Source organism: Centropristis striata, chromosome 7, assembly GCF_030273125.1.
Source record: "Centropristis striata isolate RG_2023a ecotype Rhode Island chromosome 7, C.striata_1.0, whole genome shotgun sequence".
Taxonomy (NCBI): Eukaryota; Metazoa; Chordata; class Actinopteri; order Perciformes; family Serranidae; genus Centropristis; species Centropristis striata.
Window position 1 is genome coordinate 26,186,478 of NC_081523.1, and position 22,954 is coordinate 26,209,431.

The following is a 22,954-nucleotide window of genomic DNA, read 5'->3' on the forward strand; positions in this document are numbered from 1 at the left end:
CAGGTCTACCCAGAGGGTTTAGGGGGAGATAGGCCAAGCAGCCCATTACCAATACTGCAGAGGACTCTCACAAGCTTCATTAATAATCTGATGATGAATCACTACTTTAATTGGACCTTTATAGCTGTTGCCTAATCCCAAGTACCATCTTCTCAACTCTATTCTTAATTGGCTGGTAGTTTGTTTTTATTTCACACAATAATCATATTTTTAATTGATTAAGTTTTTGTTACTTATTTCATGAAGGATGGGTTGGATGAATGGTAATTGGGGCCAATGTGACGACTCTTTAACAAAGCGTTTGTAGCTTTGAAAATGCTGAATTTGCAGTTGGTCAGATATGTCCATATGGTTCAAAGTAGTGCCTGTTTTAAGACTACACACAGGGCCAGATTTCTCCCACTCTTAATTAGATGAGGGATGGTCTAATTAAATCAAATTCATTATCCACAGCTCTAGAAATCAAGAGGCTCTATTGGAAATAAGGTTAGGCTCCCCCTCATCCATCATGCCTTAAGTAACCAATTTACAGGCCAGCCTTTTGCATGAGGCATTATTACCTTGTCATAAACACTTACCTTTAAAATCCTCGAATCAAGCCGTGATATGCTAAGCTTTTATCACATTAGTTTGTGCTACTGTGTCAGCCTCTTTCTGCCTAAGATAAAGTAGGCTCCCAATAATTATATTAGCCACATAAGGCGGAGACAGTGCAAACGACTGCTATTTAAAGCTGGCTGATAATTCTGTATAATTAAGACATAGTACAGGTCCTCATACAGAAGAGGGATCGAGGGCTTTTCCGTGGTGAAACAATGAAAAACAGAACAAACAATGTTTTCTTTTTCTTTTTTTTTAAAGGAAAAGAGGTGCTGAAAAATCACATTTATCTCTGAAGATTTTCTTTCTGCTTTGGCTGCGTGTAACACCGCTAACTATACACTTGGCCACAATGTCTCATTCCTGCAGCTGCAAGTCACTCTGCATCCATTGTCTGGGAAACACAAAAAGCTACCATCATAATTATTCTGAGCTCAGCTGATCTATCTAAGCAGACATTCATCATATTACTGATGCCGAAAGTGATCAAAATCCTGTGTTTTAATAAACTGTCGCGACACTGTTTCGCAGTTTGGATCTTTGCATATTTGTATCTGATTAGTGCAGATTTAGCATTTGAATAGTGTGGTAGGAGATGTGAGAATGCTGTTGCTTTAAATTTATAACAGTCCACCATAGGGCCACAAGCCCCTTTAAATGCAGCATGGTGGTGGAGCCATATTCTGAAACACATGAGGCCTGTCCTCTGATCTGTGTTGGAAAGTGAATTAGTAAGCTCCATTCTAAAGCCGGTGATAGCAATGGGCTGAGAGCAGTGATTTGTTGGCAGTGTATATTACAGCCCACGGTCAGGGAGGGAGGGATCAGAGAGGCGCGTGTGTGTGTGTGTGTGTGTGTGTGTGTGTGTGTGTGTGTGTGTGTGTGTGAGAGAGAGAGGGATAGGACAGGGGGCCTTATCACTCAGTGTTTACTCACAGTAAATTGAGTTGAAATAATAGTCTTTCTCTGAGGCCAAACAATGGAGCAGGCTGCAGGCCGAGGGCCCAGGCTGGTGCAGAGCTGGCCTGCGCCACTTCAAAATGAAAGGCTGAGCCCCGGGCCATGGTGAGGAGGCACTGTGGGAGGAGGGGGGCCTTTATGTGGTCGGCTACACCAGTTGCAGAGCAGACACCCCTCTGACAGGCACCTGGGTAGGACAACGGGGAGAGAGGAGCGTGGAGCTGGTAGCAGGGGGGTGGAGTGATGAGGCCTCGGGGCTCTGTCATTAGGTTGGTGGTGGAAAGGAAGATGACTGCCCCGAGGACAGAAGAGCGACAGGTCCCGGTGGGACCTCGAGCGCAACCTCTCATTCCCCCGGGTCTGCGCTGGGACTGGTGGGACGTGTCAGTCTGTTAGCCCCCCCTCCCCTTTGCTTCAACACGCTCACATAACCTCTGGCTATGGGTGAGCTCCAGGAGTCTAACCTGCAAACAGAGAGTGTGTGTATGTGTGCGAGGCTGAAAAATAGGCGTAGAGAGAGCATATCCATGTAGTGCACAAACCCTCCTATGCCATTGTTTCTGCGTGTGCATGTGCTTCAGCTGCACCTCAGCTCTGCCTCTTCCCCTTCATTTATCATTCTGCAACATAAAGTGCTGCCACAGCATTATAGAAACAGCTGCTTTTTTCAGACAGCCACAGAGAATGGGGCTGCTCCCCGGCACACAAAGACACTCCTGGACCTAAAGAGAGTGTAAAATTGGTGGCTGAATACAAACCTTTTTCCTTGCTGAGAGGGCTGACCACGGGTGTCAGTGCGGCGGGAGTCATTGTCATCACGTCTGAAGACAAATAAGCATCCATATCGGGCCGATCATGTGTACAATGAGTGGCAGGGGCACCAGCGAGAAGCCAAATATGCATAACTACAGCTGCTGCCGCATCACACTCTCCAGAGAATTCATATTAGGCAGTTTAAGCAGGCCTTGTATGTATGAATCATCCAAGTAGAGGCACCTGTATCTCTGTGGGCTTCACTACAATGCAATGCCAATTTATTGAATCCCGAGCTGAAGCAAAGAGAAAACAAACCCTGCCAGTGCTCTGTTAGGGGTCATAATGCAGTCACTAAAGGGCCGCAGTAAGACCGCCGAGGTGTCTGGAGGTGTTAGCGCCGCAGGGCCATGCAGATACACTGTTGGTTGGGTTTGTGGACAGAGCAGACGTGCCGTGCCATGCTTCGCCATTCCATTCTGTGCCTTAAAGGCTCCACGTGGAGAAAAGGGAATTTTGCCGAACCTGTTCTCTTCCAGCTGGAGAGATGAGATTTTACACTCCGCCAACCACATGACAGAGAAATGCTCGGTGTGCGCGCGGGGCGGGTGGGAAAGACAGAGGAGAGCAGAGAGAAAGAGCAGAAAGGGCATCAGACGAGTCCTCTGCCAGACCTCCTGGGGCTAAATGCATGCTCGAATACTTTAAGACATGAACAACATAGTTTCACAGTAACATTAGCTGCTACGATGCAGAGAGAATTTCCCTTTCAAGATTAAACACACACATACACAATGCAGGCTGCAGCAAGTCTAGACAAACAGTCCTAAAAGAACAATAAATGTTCTTTTAGGACTGTTTGTGGTTTGTGTGGAATGTATATCATCGATAACAATGATGAAATGATCAACAGGACAGAACATTATGTGCTGCAGGTGTTGCTTTAAAGATAACACAAAGAGTAAAACAGAACAGTTTAGTACACAGTGTTACATAGATTCATCCTTGTATTGTTGAGTATACATGCCTGTACAAATACAAGACAAAGAAAAAGACAAAAATGATAAGTAGCATCAGAAATATACATGTAGACATATGACTGCAGTATTCACATTATTTACTTCTTCTTGAGTGTAAGTTTAAAAAAACATTTTCCTTTTTAAATTTACTTATAATTTTTTTTTTTTAAATAGCTCCTCTGGGTTTTATTCCATCATAAATGATTGGATTATTTAGAAAAAATAGGATATGGGATATGGATTTTTTTTCAGCCAATACCCATACTATAACTGATAATTGCACATTTTTGTATTTTAAAAATAAGTTTATATCCTGTAGTTTATTAGAGAAGAAAGATGTAGTGAGCATAGAGGGATGATTTAATATTTCAGCTGAAATCACTGTTAGTGCAACAAAAACACACAGTTCTGACTCTTCAAATGTTTGTTTTTTTCTAGTGAAGTCTGTCAAAAAGCTTCATAAACATACTTTGGCTTTCATGGAGCATTTTGCCAAATAATTTGAATGAAATGCTTTGACATAATCTGTCAAATCAGACATCTCTATGTATTAAATACTGATGACGAGCCACTACCCGCTTCTGTATCAGTGTGTCGATGCTGTTCTTGTTAATTCTGCTGTAGTTAATAATTTATACTGCTGGACCACTACTGGACAATAATTTGTCGGTCCTGATATATATCGTGCATCATTAATTAATAGCATTTTACTCCACTTGGTGAAGGTTGAGCTTTTTTTATGTACTGTTGGTAGTTTAAACATTGCATCATATTTTATAAGACCATTTAATATGTTATTGTATTTAAAGTATTTATCTGTAAACTCACTTAAGCTAATACAAGTACCTCAAATTATTTACTTCAGGACAGTACTTCTGTAAATGTAATTTTAATTTAGTTATGCTCCACAAATGGTCATTTATAGCAAACTATATATATTATAGCATTTTTTATTATACGGTTATTATATAGTTATTATATAGTTCCTTAGTTATTCCAACTTTATGGCCAACTGTGTATAACAATTGTTGGCATTTTTTGGTATATCTAAATATAGAGAAATAAACCATATATGTGCAATAATGTATAATATGAACTCCATGTAGCGAAAATCAGGGGCTAATTTCAATCAGAAGTAAATTTTACATCATATTAACTCTCCTGACATACAATACATAAAAGAGAATATGAGGTAAATTGCATTAAATTAAATTTGATTACTTCCAGCAGCATGTTTATTGCATGTTGCATTTGGTTGAACACGATGTGATTCTCTTATCCAGCTTTATTTTTTTTCAACCTTCTAATATAAATGAATCACTGTTTATGTCTGACACTCATTTAGAAACTCTTAGATCGAAGCATTTGGGAAAGAATGTATTAAAAAAAAAAAATTAAATGCAAAATGACCTTTCTTTCCCAGTCGACCCAAAGATGGGTGGAATTTGTAGGTGGTCTCAATAATGTAGCCGCTGGTCTTTAGTGAAACAGCAGGTTTTTGGTTTGCTCTGTGGTGTATGTGCGCCCCTCTGTCTGTTTGACACATTCCAACACTGCACCCTCTCCAAGGCTCCTAACTACCAGTCAGTCGCCATGGTTACAGCCATACATCCATGCCAGCCCCTCACACTCAAAGACATATTTGTTTGGCTAGTGTAGCTACGTTCCTGACAAAAAAACACAGCTTTTTAGCATAACACCTGCTAATCTCGGGATTTAGCTCTTTGAAGAGGATTGCTGATCAGAAATTCAAATATATTATTTGAATGCTAATCTGAATGTTAATCCCTGGCCCCCGGGTCTTAAAGCATCCTGTCTTTCAATAACAATGTTTATTTTTCATTTGCTTTCCCTTTCTCATTTTCTCACATCCCCCCCACCCCACCCTCCCAACCCTTATTTAGCTGCGTAGTCTATTCCCTAAAGGGTATCAAAGATGGACTCATCTTTTAAAGCATCAATGATTTGGATGCTCGTAGATTATTACGAGTCATTTTGATGAGAATTTAAGGTGACGCAGAAGGTTGCCCTGGGTGAAATGCTTGGTATTGATCCCGCTTAATTGATGTATACTACCACAGTATTTCATTAATGTCTAATTTTAAACTTTTGCTCACTATTTCCCTTAAAATTGTCTGAAAAAGAAATGTATTTATTATTTTGCAGCATTTTTGTCTATTTTCCTAGATGTTATCAGCATCACTGTGTATCTGTGTGACTGAATGTTAAAGAGGATGAGTGGGTGGCTGATCTGGTCTTTTAAATTATGTTTCAGTGCAGATAAATAAATGCCAAGAAAAAAAAAATAGGGGGAGAAGATAATGAAAGACAGAGCAGACCAAAACATATACATCCTTATAAAAACTATGAGTGCTTATTGACTTATCTGAGTAGCTAACATGGTGTACATTACTCTGTAATTCCTCGCTGTAGATCCTCACACAGTCAGCAGACTCAACTATGCCTGCTCTTCTTTCTTTTGTCTCGGTTAAGACGCAGAGACAGAGAATCAAGGGCAGCAGGATCACAAACACATGAATCCGGATCTTGTGAACAACGTCTAATTCCTGGTTGCCTCACACTCTCCTTCCCCCCCAAACTAATTTTGGGCTTAGACCGAATCTCTGTTAAATAAACAGAGCCCCCTCATCTAACCAGGCTCCACCACAATGATCTCCAGATCATCTTCTGCCCATTAAAACCTGGGCAAACACTTTACTTCAAACCAATACACTAAAGATTGGAGGAAGAGAAAAAGGGGGCTTTTTCCCAGATTGTCTCTCTTTCTCCTTTGCTACCTATTAATCCAGTATCTTTCAGCCCTGGTAAACTCCTCAAGATGGACATTGCTTGGTTCAGGGTGGAAAGAGGTCAAGCTCCATTGGCCTCTGCACAGAGCTGTGGAATTTTTCATTAGTGCACAGCTGGGTCACAAGTGGCTCCAAAGCCGTCTTAATATTGTGTAGGCCCACAGATTAGGAGTGGAGAAAAGAAGCCAAAGCGTGATGCTCTCTACCAGACCCTGTCTTTGCATATTTGCAGACTTGTGCTTTAGAACACCTCATATTACTGTTTGTTTTATTTCTTAGACCCAGAACCTCTGGGTCAATAGTAATTATAAAGCCCTCCAATCCAAATGTTGTTTTTTAACCATTCCAGCTCTGAATCTACTGCGATGAGTCCATTTATTTTCTTACAATAAAGAAAGTATCTCACTTACTTTTTCATGATTTAATCTAGTCTTCGAGAATTGTTATGTGGACATGAGATCATAATTCTAAAATTGGTATCAGTATCGGCCTCAAAAACCCCATATCAGCCGGGTCAGTTTGTTTTCATTTCCTCAAAAGCATCATGATTTTCCTGAGTCTCATTAGATGAAAATAAAAATGAAAGTGTATGTGTATCTGTGGGCAGTTACAGTTAGCCATAGCTCTATAACATGTGAGAGCCATTACACTTATTGTAGCCATCACTCTCTCTGCTCTCCCAGCTCTTTCAGAAGCAGCAATCACTCTCAGTGGCTCGTCGAGCGGGCCGAGCCCTTAATGGTGCAGCTCTGCTCCACCTCACGCAGATTAGCTCGGAAGGGGTGGACAAACAGAGAGCCTGCGATTTAGAATTGGAAAGAAATATATAAAATGGGCACGGATGATTTTACAGGTCCTTTTAAAAGGAGTTATTCAGGGTTGTTTTTTTATTTAGTAGGGTTCTTGCTGGCGTCTTACTTTTAGAGGCACCGCGTTGTAAACATGTCACATCTCCAGCGGTGATGGCCCTTACAAACTGCTTCACTTACTGCAGTGACAAAAGGCAGAGCTGAGCACTTTATAAAAGCCTCTTAATTCACAGACTTTTCATTTATTTGTTTAAGGATCAACTCCACTTTGGAAAACAGGTAAAAAAAAAAAAAAAATTAAAAACCCTCTTTTACAGTCATAATTCCCTCACTGTTGCTCAGAGTATTTGTTGTGAGCTCTAAAAACTGAGCCTAAATGTGATGTTGCGCTCATTTTACATACTCAGGAACACCAGCTGTCTAAACAGCATCATGTGTGCCTGCCTGCTTACTCTTGTATTTAGATGTGTACTTAGCCTGTTCTGCTGCCCAACACACTGTCCTTTTCACTCCATGAGCTTTGTTCTACCTGTGTGGCTGGGGAGGATTATTTCCACGCTGTTTTCCTACTGGCTCATTAGCAGGCACATGTGAAAGAGAAGCGCTTGATACTGCAAGACAATTCTCTGCTGTTGCTCTTGGAGCTTTGCATGAACATGCGTTGTGACTGGGCGTGGCTTACCGTATATATATATTTCATGTAGTTTGACAGCGAACGTGATTTGCATTTGTCAAAAATAGAAAATGACACTACATGCATGTGTTTAAGGACCTTGCAGTCAGTTAGAATACATCCTCTGCAAACTGTATTTCACATGTTGAGTAATCTGGGAAACACACAGCCTCTTGGAATGAGATCATTTGAATAACGACTTCAGGGTTAGGATTTCTTTGTGCAGCTGTGCGGTATAGCGTTATGTACAGATATGCCTGTCTGACCGGGGACTCGTCTGAGGGAGCCGCACATTCCAGCACATAGGAGCTCATGCTGCCATAGAAATAAAGTGGCCATATTTATTTTCACAATAGCAGACGTGTGGGATAGACGATCCTGGAAACACCTTGCTCCAGACTAACTGTAACCAGTTTTTTTTTTTTGTACGGATTCACTATAGTTCTGCTCAACAGCTATTACTAAGTGTGCTCCCTCTGAGATGTAAGGCAGGTGCGTATGCATACACTAACACATCGAAAACACGTCTCCGCTATTATCTTTGCTATGCCAAGTGCAATCAGCTCGTCTCATTCCTCCCCTGTGAGCTTGCAGGCAGCCGGTTGCTGCGCTTCAGTGCGGGGAACAAGCAGAACCCTGTGGCCAGAGCTGTGTGATGAAGAAGGCACCTTTGGGCCATTAGTGGTGTACACATCTCCCGTTAATGTGTTTTACTTTTACCTGCTGGGAGTTTAATTAAAAAACAAAGAGCCTCAATTTAAAGGCCATTATTATGCTAATGTAGTAAGCACGGGATGGTGATTAAGCAGCTTTTAGAGCTGACTGGAGCTGGCCCTTGGGAGCAGAAGGATGGCACTTTTTATTTGGCTTCATTACTCTCCATGAATCTATGCTCCAAAGAGAAATGCTGATACTATGAAACAAGGTCAGCTACTCAGATCATTTATGGAGACAACATTATTGGCCCCACTTTTTTGTACTGTGCTACTCACACAGAGTGAAAGTTTATTCGTAGAGAAGGAATGAATGAGGTTATGCTCTAGCTGCTTTTATTTATACACGCACACCCACTGTGCTACAATAGAACTTTTGGAGTCCACTTTTATCATCTGCCCCACTGCAAGCAATCAAACACTTGTATTAGCTAAATTCAGGTTGCTATTTTTAGACCAGTGTGGTCAGCTTCTAGTGTCTGCTGCTTCTAGAGGACAACAGCACCGTACATAACAGAGTCATTTTTACAATGTTGAGACAGAGTTGAAAAGGTTTTCCTTCAACATCTGGACATCAAATGTTTTCCCCTCTTAAGCTCTTGATACTGTTGCTAAGAACCGATTCTCACACACTGAGGCGTGTCTCATGAGAAGCTGAGAAGTGGCTGTTCAGTTTGGAGACCTCTGCTACCTCTGTGAGACGGATTATGCTAAGCTAAGCTAGATGTGACAGTGGAAACCATTTTTGAATCTAACTAAAGAAAACCGTCATGAAAATAAGCGCATTTCCAAAAATGTGGAAGTATTGATTAAAGTATTTACATACCTGCTTCACCATGTTTTCAGTCTTTATGCTAAACTAAGCTAATCTAACTGGATCCTGGCTGTATATTCAGCCAACAGATGTGACTGTCTTATTCTCAGCCAGAATGTGAATAAGTCTTTTTCCCCAAATTTTGACCTATTCTGTTAAGACCAGAGATGTAGAAAAAGTGGGGTGTTGTCAGCGTGATGTCACTACCCTTTAAAACTTGCAGGCACCATCTTGGTTTTTTGGAACCAGAAGTAACTATATGCGCTATACATGCGCTCCACATGCCCTTGGTCCTGCCCGGAGGCCCTCGTCTGACCTGCCTCACAGGCCTCAGCTCTCACCTCTGCCATGATTGGCATGGCCACAGGTTTCCTGCTCAAACACGAGAGCCCATCTTCAAAGTAATAGCTTACAGCTGCAGCCTGGATAATCCTCATCCCCTCTGTCTTTGAAGGGATGCGGTGACATAATAGCCCGAGCTATTCTTCTCTAAATTGTTATGGTGTTTCTCCGAGTGTTGTTCAATAGCAAAAGGGGAGTAGGTGAGACTGTTGCACGTGTTCCTAAATGTAGCATGATTATCAAGCGCCATAAGCAGCTCCATACTTCCACTCCCCACCTCCCCCCTCGTCTCTCTCTTATTCTTCTGGGTTTCTTTTATCCCGCCCAGTCCTCCTGATGCTTATCACTGCGGCAGAAGCATTAAATGTAATGTCTGTAGAAGGGAAATCATTGGCAACATGTGGTGAGAGCTTAAGATGTTGTCACACTTTAAGTTGCCTATAATCTGTTCAAAGGGAGAGTGCATAGTTCTCCAAAGTGCCTGGAAAAAAAGGGGGAAGAAGAAGAGCAGCGGAGAGGCCGGAGTCTCTCAGCTGCACTTGGCTCGGCTGAAGTGTTCATCAGACAAAATAACTGTCGGTCCCTGTTGGCTTTTGTCTTCTTCATAATGCTCTTTTTTTGTTCTCGTCTGTGTTGTTTTTTTTCTGCATTTGCTAAAAACACGGCTTGTAGCGTTACAAGCCTCGACAGTGTGATAAGCTGTCACGGAGAGGAAGAGAGAAGCATAGATAACGTAAGAAAGAACAGACAAGGGATTACAGGTATATGGACACAGGATTAAAAAGAGGGACGTAATGATTCCTTTGGGAGAGAGGTATGTGCTGAGATGGGCTCTTCATTTATGAGTCCAGTTCTGGGGGAGGCCCTGGGTAAATATTGACACTTCTCTCTGCTTGAGATGCGACCATTGATCCACACAGGAGGAGTCTCATCACTTGATCTGTGCGTTCAGGTGTGGGAGGAGGAAAAGCGAGAGCTGAGGGGACGCGGCTTGTCATGCTGGTGGTCTTCTTTGTGTTGTCTTTTATACGCGGACTAGCTTAAAGGAGCTGCCTCTGCGACAACGGGAGTCATGTTACCCAAGCAGCTCCAGAAGGTGGATTTTAAGGTGAATACGGGTCTTAGCGTGATGGGTCACTGGGATCAAGTAGAAGCAGAACGTGGCAAATAATCACCTAAACCACTTTAAGTCTGATTCCACTCACACCTACAGCACTTTGATATCTTTAATATCCCAGTAGAGCTTAACCGAGAGCTGTGAAGTCTGTTTTTCTTTCTATAAAATTATCATTTACATCTTCTCCTTCGTCTCCGGTTGGCCCACTGGCCTGGTCCTCAAACCACTAATCAGGTAATGTTGGGGAGGTTGAATGGCGTGCCTCCCCCTGGTCAACCTTCACTGCTCACACAGTGGTGTTGTTTTAAAGAGCATTCTTTAGCAGCTGAACTTGGAAAGGTATTAAAGTGGGATTAGGCTCCTCCACAATCCACTGCTTGTGTCATTCAGGGAGTTTGTGTTCTCCTCTCCCCACTGCCACCTCCCCACTCCTCCTCTGTTTGATTGTGGCTAGCCGCAGGAGTGGGACTGACTGTGCCTTTCAAAGGAGAGGGGTAGGGTTAAATCCCTAGTCCACTGCTCCCTGCTAATTCTCCTTGTTCCTTAGAGAAGGATTTACTTCTGCTGCCAGCTTCTCAAAGGCCTTCTCTGCCCATCCGAAAAGTCGCCGTTGCCTTCCTGTGGAGGTGTGGTTGCCATAGAAGGGGCGTCATGCATGGCTATTCCATCTGAACCCCGCTGAGAATGGGGACCAGGGACTGAAAACAGGCAGAAAGTCCGGATTAGACCCGAGGACAAAGCAGGACAGGAAGATTCCAGAAGGGACGAATAGGAATTACAGCAGCAAAAATAATGCAAAGTGACAGAGAGGGGAAATAGAAAAATAATGGCTTACAAGATTAGACGCGGCGAGGAGAAAGAAGAAAGGAAAGAGGGCTGAATGAGAATGTTTTCATCTAGATGAGAAGATTTGAGAGAGCGGTCGTAGGTGAATGCGGAGGCCTGGACGTATCAAAACCGCGCTAACAAGTCATTTCCTCAACTTTTTTTGCTCTCTTTCTTCGCCTTAAGCCGGCAATCATTAGCTAAACATTAGAGTTAGAGCTGGGAACTCGTCTTGACAGATTCATCACCTCTTTTCCCTGATCCCAGCATGTAGCACACTAATCCCTCTAAAAAGTAGAAACAAGGCCCTGAATATTCCGTTTATCTTCACCAGTGTGTCTCCATGTAAGATTTCCTTTTTTATTTTATTTTTTCCCTTTTTATTTGATGAGTAGTGTTGTTCTTGCCTTTTGTTTTGTAGCGTCCAAACTCGGACGTTTGTTTAGAAGACAGATCCAGGTTGGCAGGTCACTTAAACTAGAACCCTGCTTGTTTGAGAAACATGCCAACATTTCTTTTTCAAGGGATTATCCTTGAGGTTTTTCCATAGTTGAATAATAATCTTCTTAACTTATTGTAATAAATGAAAGATTAGAGGATTTTATGAACCCTGTGAGTGCCAGATTCTGATATCTCTGTTGTTTTTTTACTGCTGCATGATGGTTAAAAAGAAAATCAGACGCCGCTTTTTCTCTGCCGGATACAGGTGTTCGTCATGACGGATGAAACTAGTACAATAATCAATCAATTCCTGGGATGTAATTAAGATAACATAAAAATCAGATGCTGATCTGATGAGCAGAAGTGAAGCAATTATTTTAGGAAGCAGCGTACAACGAGAGAAACCACAGTATCTTGTTTCCAGCGTGCATACAGCTGCTCACACACATGCATTTCCATGTGTGAACACACACACACACACACACACACACACACACACCGTATCAGTACTCAATCAGCACCTATAACAGCATTACCATAACAAAACCATCCTTTGGTTTCCCTCCGCTCATATTTACACATTATATTCATCACTATCGCTCATCCCTGTCCCGAACCAGCAGATGATGTCAATTGCTCCTCTTGCTGCCTCCCTGCCTTGCACAATGAAATAGATGTTCACCACAAATAGATAGGCGGTTGCCAGCTGTCTTCCAGACCAGGGCAAACAAAGAGGCCACTAATAAATCCAGCTTTACGGCTGGACAAGATCAACCACACTCCCTGCCTTCTTGCTCCATTTAATGTGGCTTCTTCTGAACAACAGAGAAGGAATTAAATGCCTCTCAGTCACCAATAAAACAATGCAAACATCTTCCTGAAAGGATATAAAAGAAGATGGAGGTGTTGTCTAGGAAATGGTGATAGAGGCCGTGTTGCGCCATAGAGGCACGATATTAGACAGTAAGATGAAATATGAACAGACCAGAGGGCAGCTCAGTACAGTAGTCAGCAATGAATCACAGCCACTGATATGGTATCTGATGCATACAGAGTGTCATGGATATGAAAGAAATGTGTAAATTGTTCTCAAAGGCTTGATTAGGATCATCAGGTTTCAGTGGTCACTGCACTAGAACATGATCCAGCCTCTTTTTTGGATTTGTGAGGGTGTTTGGGTGCCCATGACTGAGCTCGCTTGGAATGACGCGGGACCGGGGCCCACCCTAGAAATTTTAACAGATGAGCTGCTGCCAAAAGGAGTCACCTCCCTGGCTGCCCACAGGATCAGTGAGCCAACTTGACTCTTAGTCAGAAACCCCTTAAGTCGAGAAAGGCAATAGGACAAAGTAACGCCACTACTTTTCATTTATAATAGAAAGAGTGAGTTGTTGCTCTTTTTACGGTTAGATAGTAATACAGGCCCTCTCCCATTCAGACAGATTTCCATCAATCACAACCCTTTATCTAATAAGGGGCGGGTTTATATGGTGACTGCTGTCCTTCACTACTCACGACACTCAGATCAAACTGTCAAACTAGGCAACACTGTTGAAATATGAATCAAGGGTCTGTTACTGCGTTGCCCAATTCTTGCTTCAAATATTTTCAGAAATGCATTTTAATGGCTGGTTAGCTATAGGTCAATAAAGTTTGTGCTGCCATTTATTTTTATTTTTTATTTTATTTTTGGACGGAGATATTCAAAAGATCCTTCGCTCCTACAGCCATCAGACTGTCTCATTCTTCAAGAGATTCTACCAGACTAACTGAATTTCCCTTTTGATAGTAATTGATTTGATTTGATTTGATTGAAAGCGGATCAGCCCAACTTGAATGTGTACCTTGCTGTGATTGGTTGTAGGTCTATCCAGAAGACTTTTTTCTTCTTTTTTTTCTTCTTCTTTTTCTGCGCCAACATGCATTTGAGAATTAAAAGAGTGATGAAGACAGACGACGAAACTTCATAAACAAGATCAGAAAACACACCTGCAGTTATAGCTTATCACCATAGGTCCCGAAAAAATCTTTGAGATTGTAACTTTAATGCGGTCCTCTGTAACTTTCACTGAACCGCAGCTATTATGGTAACAAGCAGCAATTGTAGGCTATTGGAAATATATTATTATTATTTAGCACATGTAAGAAGAGTCTTGATAAGCTACTGGTCATACCAGTAGAAGGAAGACTAACAGAAAATCCCTGAATGTACCAAACAGAGAAAGGGTGCATTTTTATTTCATATGAATTTAACTTTTCATATAACAAATATTGAGTTCTCAGTTTCTGTCAGAAGTTGCATAGTGTAGCTTTAAACAGCTGCAACTGTCATCAGCACACCTGCAATCACCGTACTCTCTTGTTCTATAGGTTGTTTGCCACCAAGTGCAGCGGCTGCATGGAGAAAATCGCCCCCACAGAGTTTGTGATGCGCGCCCTGGAGTGCGTCTACCACCTGAACTGCTTCTGCTGCTGCGTGTGCGACCGGCAGCTGAGGAAGGGCGACGAGTTTGTCCTGAAGGAGGGTCAGCTGTTGTGCAAGATCGACTACGAGAGGGAGAAGGACTTACTCAGCTCGGTTAGCCCCGATGACTCAGACTCAGGTGAGCCCTCTGCACCCTCTCACATGAGAGTGAGAACAACACCGTGGTGCTATCGTCATATGGCACCAAGGTGTTGTATTCTGTATGCTCTGTTCCATCACAGTGGTAGCCAATGTAGACATCCACTAGAATGGATCTGAGCTGAAACTAACTGGTTTTAGTTGGTACTGTAAAGAGAAAAAAAACATGATAATTTGTCCTTAAACTTGTTGCCAGATCATTTGCAGAACATCTGAGATTATTCAGAGATCCCTCATGCAGCCCCGGCAGTAAAAACTTCTAACACAGCTCCATCTGCAGCTTTTCAATGGCTGATTTTGTAGCATTCTAATTCAAGCGGGGAGCGTCGGTTTATGATACAGTAGGAAGTGGAAACAGGACGAAGCCAAGCCACCCTGTATTAATGGCTCTCCATGCGTGGGCAGGGTCTGGTGCTGGAAAGAATTAAATCACTGTATCATGGTGAGTGACAGAGGGATTTGGGGCCTTTCTGCAGAAAGCCTGCGCCTCAGCTCTTATCAGCTCTTGTGTTCCTCGCCTATAGCCTCCACACACAATGAGGCATCTCGCCAAGCCTCACTGTTCACTACCATCTGGCTCACATTTAAACATGCACAAAAGCGGGGAATTTGTCAAATACATCTGTGCCTGTGTCAACTTTTGTCAACTTGTGGGAATATTTGCTCTGCGTCTTCCTCGTTCGCTTGTGTCCCAGTGCATCGCGCAGGCATGTCTATTGTGCATGTCTCCAGATTTCAAGATGGAGAAAATGTTGACATGAACAGAGGTTAACCTCGGCATGTGGCAGACGAAATGTAGGTTTTTCGGCGGAGAAATGTAGATACTTATCAGAAGCAGATAACAGGAGACACTGAGCCATCATGTGTGCCTCTCCTTACAGACTCTCAACCTCAAAATAATTAGGATTCAGTAAAAACACTGCTGGTTTAGATCTGGAAACACTTGTTTTCAGCCCCACATAGACATATAATTGATGGGGGTTTTTATTCATTCATTAATTTTTTAATGTCATGTTTACATAGCTTTGTGGCCTTTGTGTGAAACTTAAATGCAGAATTCCTTCACTGGTAATGTTGAATTAAATCACATATTTAATAGTTTGTGGTAATTTTTTATATCAGAAGCAAAAATAATTGAAGCTGCCAGCCGTGATAAACAGCTCAAAGGTTCTGGCGGGATGGAGTGTGGTTCAATCATATTAAATCTTTAGGAGAACAGCTCTCAGAAATAGAAAAAAATGCCCTAAGTTTGCAAGATAAATTAAAAAATGACTGACTTCCAGTTAGGTTTTGGTATAGCCTTTGAAAACTGTTTTTTAAGCCTTGATTTGATACATCTGCCTACCAAATTTTGGTCATCTATGTCAACTCAACTTTGAAACTATTAGGGGGCGCTGTAAGGGCAATCAGTCCCTCTTGAATCATGGACTGTATAAAATATGGACGTAGTCTCCGTGATGTCACCCATAGGTTTCTGGAGTGCCACAATTAACTTAAAAATGGTTGGCTCCAGTGGCTCTTGTCATCACCATTTTGGCAGTGCCAGACTCAAAAGAATCAAATCAAATCAAATTGGTGAGTTGTACAAAAAATTGACCCCCTTACAGTTGTCATGTACATGGCAAGTAGCTAAGACCCAAATTATTTTTGTACCAGCCTGCAAACATGTTTATTTCTGTTGTAAATGGCCATTAAATATGGGAGTCAATGATGACTGACTCCCTTTTAGAGCCAGCCTCTAGTGGCCAGATGAGGGACTGCATAGACACTTCCACATTGGCTTCATTTTTCAGTCCTGGAGGTTGTTGCTGGTCTTGAATGCCATAATATAAGGTTTCTCACCAGTTTTGATACATGTTCAAAGTGTTATAGGTTTTCAAGCTGTTTTTAGCCCCTTAAAAATGCAATTCTGTTGACAGAATAATAGCTCCTTGCATTGCAATAGGGCTTAAAAAACCTTTACAACACAGTGTGTTTAACAAGTTTTAAAGTTTCTTATTGTTTCCTTCTCTTCTAAGCGCAAAGACATTTATAATCATTACACTCATTTACAATTACTCTTAATGAAATTAATTGTTCTGGGCGAGTATTGAATATGTAGTTATAGTATGTAATAGCTGAAAACAGCAAGCAACCTTTAATTTAAAAAATAAACTAACAGGCATTTTCTTAATAATGAAATCTAATAACACCAAGTTATTATAGTGTTTTAATGGCACGTTGCAGGATAGAAGCATAAAAATGACACAGATTTTACTATCTAAAATTGTAATATCCTGCTGCTGACAGTAAAAATTTAGCAATCTATGAAAGTTGTCATTATTTTAATGTCTGAAATAGAGCAGAAAAAATGGATTTCTTGCTGTGTCACGGGAGATGACTTTCCAACATATACTCGTGTTGCCTTTTTCATGTTGCACTTGATGTAGTATTCTTATCAGAGATTGATTTAGTGTAAATCAGACAAAGCTGAGCGCAATAAATTCCATGTGACGCAGTGTCCACTCCAGTGACAAATGTGCATATTTCATTGTGCTCTCCAAGAGCAAGAGCCGTAGACTTCTGTACGTCTAATCGTACATGTGGCCTTTTCCTTTTGTAATAAATTGATAACAAAGTATCAAAAACACATGTGTCTCCTTTGATTATGCACTTGTGGTGTGTGAATCTCCCAGAATAGGGAAGAACGAATATATATTTATCAGCAGACTGTCACTGACTGAAAGGGTGTAGTTAGTTCAAGCTTGTGCTGATGTCACGGAAAAATGACTCTCTCTGCAGAGAAAAGTGACGATGAGGAGTTGGACATCAAGCCGGAGAAAGGCATAGGAGGCCAGGGGAAGGGAGATGACGGGAAGGATCCCAGGAGGCCCAAAAGACCACGAACTATCCTGACCACTCAACAGAGACGGGCCTTCAAGGCCTCCTTTGAGGTGTCCTCAAAACCCTGCAGAAAGGTAAGTCATCTGTGAGGAAAATGTTGTTTTTTTATATCCCCTGGTTTGCATTTGGGGGTTTAGATGCCGACCACGAGCCCCTACAGTAGTTTCACAAATAAAATTCTCAAATTAAAAAAATCTCCCCCACCTCAGAGCTGTGCTTTGAAGTGGCAAGCAGCATTCTGTTCTGTGTTAACTGAGGCAGGCTGGTGTAACGCAGACCGCCTGCACCAAATGTCATACTGAGATAGGAGAGCTGCCTCTATAGCCCGGGCCCTAAAAACAGGCACTGCACCCGGTCCAAGGCTTTGAAGAGGCAATAACCAAAGACGTCCAAAAAGACCACTGCATTCATTCAGCGCTCACTGAAATCAAAGCAAAACAAAGAGCCTATCGGGAAATGTGGAAGATATGTTAAGGAGGCAAAGTATTTCAGCGTGTCTTGAATTGTTTTGTTTTCTTGTGAGATGCTGAAAGTCTTCTGTCTTGATGCTTTCAGGTGAGGGAGACGCTGGCTGCTGAGACAGGACTCAGTGTCCGGGTGGTGCAGGTGTGGTTTCAGAACCAGAGAGCTAAGGTGAGAGCTGCTAACACAAGACGAATTAGATTTCCACATACAACAGCCTTGTTCCATCTTAGAGTCCAGCTAATAAATCACTACAAATATGTGTGTTAAACTTATCACTGCATTCCTTTCACAAATGTTTGAAAAAAAGAAAACCCAAGGAGTTGCAAATCTCGCTCACTCTTGCATTAAATGTCTACGCCCTCCTCTTTTCTGATTATTATCTTGTGAAAACCTTTGATACTTGACAATGAAGTGCACTCAGACACAGATTCTGTGCGGTTCATTCGAGGGTGAACAGCGAGGAGCATCCTTTTTAAATTAAAGAGCGCATGTTAGTTTTGGGGGTTCCTCACAACTCTGACTCCTCCGTTTCAGATGAAGAAGTTGGCAAGAAGACAGCAGCAACAACAAGAACAACAGAATTCTCAGAGGCTTGGCCAAGGTACGACACTGTGCTTATCCTGAACACACAGTGGAAACTCATTGTTTCAAAGCTCCTTCTCTGGGAAACTTTTTATTCACATTTTTCTCTCACATGCAGTTTGACACTAGGAAGTTTCTCTGAGCTCATCTTAAATCTTTAGTTCATTGTGTGTACGTATCAGCAACATTTTATGACATCACAACTGGAAGCCAATCATAGCACAGAATACAACTTACACAAGTGTGATGTGTAAACATGCAGTATTAAAAGATTATGGATAGAAGGGGATGTAATTTAAAGCAACTATAATTTATAAACTTTCATTTTGTGTTGATTTTGGCGGCCCCTGTGGACAAAAGCGGTAGTGAGCATTTGTTTTGGAAATGAGGAATGGAAGACTTATTTTCAATAACAACTGTTATGTGACAGTGGTAAATGAAAATATGTACACAATGTATTATATCAATAAATAGGCATATTACATTCCTGTCAAGGAGGAAGGGGGCCAATTCAGGATCAGTTTTGAATCCTTTCAAATAACTTTTTTTCCCTGTCCGTGCTCTACTCCAGTCCCTTTTACCTTTTTTTGTTAATACTTTTTTTTATTATTTGCTGACCTTGCCCCAGTATCAGCCATAACCATAATATATAACATCATGAATAAAATTCTCTAAAGAAAAATATAATCCTGCTTCCTTTTAACTAGCTAACACATATATGATTGTGATCGTTTGTGATTGCTAAACAGTAATATCATGCTGAACACTGAATCAGATAATATGATCTTAATCCCTATGTTCTCTTTCAGTATAGTCAGATGTTTTGAGAAGAGAGTTCACACATATTTATTCAATAACAGATTACAAGTATGTCACTGTGTAAATAAAATCTGTCTGGAAGCCAAACAAAATGAACGACAGACGTCATTCTGCAAAGCCACTGTAAAGGAAAGTGCAGGGAGTGGGGGTGTGGGCCGGGCTCCAGTGATGAAGCCGCAAGAGTTTTGTGTCCCTCTCGCAAGTCAATTAGCCAAGAGCAGTGTTTGTGAAGGGAATTGTGGGAGAAGCCACAGGAAAGACTACTGTAGGTTTCCATGGAAATGCTAACAGATGCAGGGAAGCAATCCAGGTATTAGGAAGGTTATTGTAGCTGTATCACAAGCACCAGACTCCCTTTATTTTAATCATGTTTTAGTTGTGGCAGGATAAGAAAAGTGTGAAACAGAAATTCAGATTTAAAGCAAATGATCAAGTATGAATGGGACTCTACCAGACAGAAACATGTCCCTACTGTTCCTGATGTCATGGTTATGGTTTTCCCCTGTTAAGCCACACCTGTCTGCCCTTTGTTTGTGGCCACATTAACATTCTGCAAAGTCATCCCACGTTTGTTTTTCTTAACATTTTCTGTAACATGTTTCCCCGTCTTTGCCCTGCAGAGGTAATGTCCAATCGGATGGAGGGGATGATGAACTCCTTCACACCACTGGCTCCGCCGCAGCAGCAGCTGGTCGCCATGGATCAGAACGGTTACAGCACAGACCCGTTCCAACAGGGGCTCACCCCCCCACAGATGCCCGGGGACCACATGAACCCATATGGTGAGCATCCACCAACTCCCACCTCCTCCCTTCACCCCCTTTACCAAAAAAAAACACCCACTCGTGCTCTAAAAAACACACATATGCCTGTCCCTTGATCAACCCCCTAGCTCCCCAGTGTGGGACATGTGTTCAGGCCGCAGCTCCCCTGATTTAAGCCGCTCACAAAGACGTACGAGCAGCTTTCCCTCCCACATGAGATAACACAAGCACGCTCGTAAGCTTTTTGGTTTTGAAGTTCATTTTCAAATCTGTTTAATATGGTTTTTACTCTCCGCCTCCACTTCTAAGACATGCTCAGTTACTGATGTTTTCCAATGGTGTTAAAAACATGTGGTCAGAGAGTACAGCTTGAGATAAAGTGCAACCCAGAGAATGATTGAGAGCTGTGTGAGCTAATGAATCAGAATGAGAAAACAACAAGTCCCTGATTTCTGTGTGATACAAGAAAGAATTAAAATGCAAAGAAGCAGGGGGGGGAATGAGTCAATCAAGTGTTAGTCCACAGGATGTAACTGGAATAACACATTTCTGAGTGATGTCCTCAACAAGCCCCAGAGGGACCATTTCCTGAAGTTCATAACTTCCTTATAATTTGCCTCCATTTAGTTCATCTCGGTAGTAAGAACCCAAATCCCCAGTCTCATCACTCCTTTGGTTTGGGGAAAAGAACAATATTGGCAAGGCATTAAAAGATATGTCTCAAAACACTGTCCCCATTTTGTGCAACACTATCATTAAGATCCAGAGTGTAATAAAGTTAACTATTCCCTCCAGAGAAATAACATGTTGAGGTTTTATGAAAGGCGGAAGCAGTTGCTATTAACCAGATCTTTTAGGAGGATGCCCCTTGTTTACATGCTCCCTCATAGACCGCAATTGTCCCAGCGAGGGCAGCAAAAAGTGAGCTTTGATATCGAACAAAACAGCTCTCCCAATTGTGATGACACACAACAGCAATTTCTCAAAGTGACTATTAGTAATTATAATTTCCCAACGCTGCTATAAATCTCAAATACAAGATTGCATTGATTTTACAGTCAAGAGCGGGGTGTTGGTTCTTTGAATGACGCCTCTGCCACCGAATCCTGACGGCTAATCTCCCTATTGTTCTCCCCGCAGGTAATGATTCTGCATTCCATGACATAGACAGCGACACGTCTTTAACCAGCCTCAGTGACTGCTTTATGGCATCGTCGGACGTCAACTCCATGCAGGCCCGCGTGGGGAACCCCATCGACCGCCTCTACTCCATGCAGAACTCTTACTTTGCATCATGAAAGAGAAAAGTGGAAAAAAAAACATCAGCACAGAATAAACTGCCCATCTCAACCTAAAGCCAATGGCCAGGAGTTTCTACACCAACATGGACACAAAGAAGAAACCTTGCAGTAGCTCCTGGTTATGTGCTGAAGCTTACTCAAAGATAGTAAAACCACTTGTTGTAGGACAGTGAAGATTCCTGGGGAAAAAGACTTAAATATTGTTAGAGATTATTCGGTAGGATTGCTTATCTGTCACAGGAGATATTACTCTTTTCTTTGTTCACTTAAAGAAAACAAGTAGATATTTGAAGCCACTGATTACACACTCTCAAACCAAATAACACAGTGAATTTATACAGTGCATGATCAATTGTAAACTAAAACTTTTTGTAAGCCCCTGCCCCTGGTTAAGATGTGGTGTTTGGACTGTTTCTTCTTTACACTACATGGATTTCCATGTTCACCGTTAGCATTTTGATCACTTTCAATAGGTTTAGATATTGTGTTAATAGTAAATAGGTGCAGCATGTCTGCACTGTACATTTGTGTATGTATGTATGAGAGTTTGTGGTGAGAAAGAATTGTTTAGAGGAGAAAAAACGGCGGAGAAATTGTTGGACAAGTAGGAACAGTGAAGTGTAAATACTTTCCCCAGGCAAATTGGATGTGCATGTTACAAAATGGAAAGCATTTCTATTTATTTAACTATAACAGGCTCTTGAAGGTGCATATTAAAACTGAAAAGCTTTATTTAAAAAGGAGAGCATTTTTTGTTGAGCAATTAGTGAGTTCATGAGTGTCACAGCTCATCTGTATGCCTTTTTAATATGAAGATTAACCCTTTTGTTTCATTTTTTTTCTTCAGCCAAGCTGTAAATGAGCAATGTTGCTATTTATTTCGTACAGACCATAAACCTTTTGTTGTCATTGTCATATGTGCATTCTCAAAATGTTAAAAGTTGCTAATTGACCAAAGTTGACTGGTTTGATGAATAAACAATGTCTTTCTCCTGATAACATTAAATAAATGCCATTCAGTGATCATTTACATGGTAACATGTCAAGTCCCAAATACCACCTGCTCATGTGATCTCAGCTCATGACATCAGGATCTGTTAGCCTTTCTAGCAGCGTGGCTTGGGATAACAGTGTTGGTCTGTCGGTCGGTGGGCTGTAACTATTGAATGTATTTGGTACAGACATTGATGGTCCCCAGAGGATGAATCCTAATGACTTTGGTGATCCCCTGACTTTTCCTCTGGCATCAATACTGTAATGCAGGGGTTCCCAACATTTTTGTCAGAGTACCCCCACAGCCCTTTCTGAAGTACCCCTTCATCAACACTAAACATCATGTTCCAAACATGTTCATTTGAATATAATAAACTGGATATTAACTATTAATGATATAAAAGTTGATATTGTTACAATACTTTATCATAGGCCTACACTTAAACTGTCAATGTTAAGGACAGTTTGGTCACTTTCTTGTAGCCTATCCATTCAGAAGGGCAGATTAAGTTGGAAGTTTCAACCATTTATCCATTAGCTTTAGCTATTTCACACATTTAGTCATTACTTTTAGCTATTTCAGACATGTATTACTTTGAGTTATTTCGGACATTTAGTCATTTTATTGTATGGTCATAACCTTTAATT

At 41.6% G+C, this 22,954-nt stretch overlaps 1 protein-coding gene across 2 annotated transcripts in view; it reads left to right on the forward strand.

Moving 5' to 3' along the window:
* lmx1bb (LIM homeobox transcription factor 1, beta b) overlaps positions 1 to 22,689 on the forward strand; it is a 52,238-nt gene extending 29,549 nt beyond the window's left edge. For both annotated transcript variants that reach the window (XM_059338195.1, XM_059338196.1), the window contains 6 exons: positions 14,247 to 14,479; positions 17,281 to 17,456; positions 17,938 to 18,015; positions 18,382 to 18,448; positions 19,869 to 20,030; positions 21,153 to 22,689. In XM_059338195.1, coding sequence (XP_059194178.1) covers positions 14,247 to 14,479; positions 17,281 to 17,456; positions 17,938 to 18,015; positions 18,382 to 18,448; positions 19,869 to 20,030; positions 21,153 to 21,310 — 874 coding nt within the window. In that variant the 3' untranslated portion in view covers positions 21,311 to 22,689. The remainder of the gene's footprint in view (positions 1 to 14,246; positions 14,480 to 17,280; positions 17,457 to 17,937; positions 18,016 to 18,381; positions 18,449 to 19,868; positions 20,031 to 21,152) is intronic.
* Positions 22,690 to 22,954: the final 265 nt, after the last annotated feature.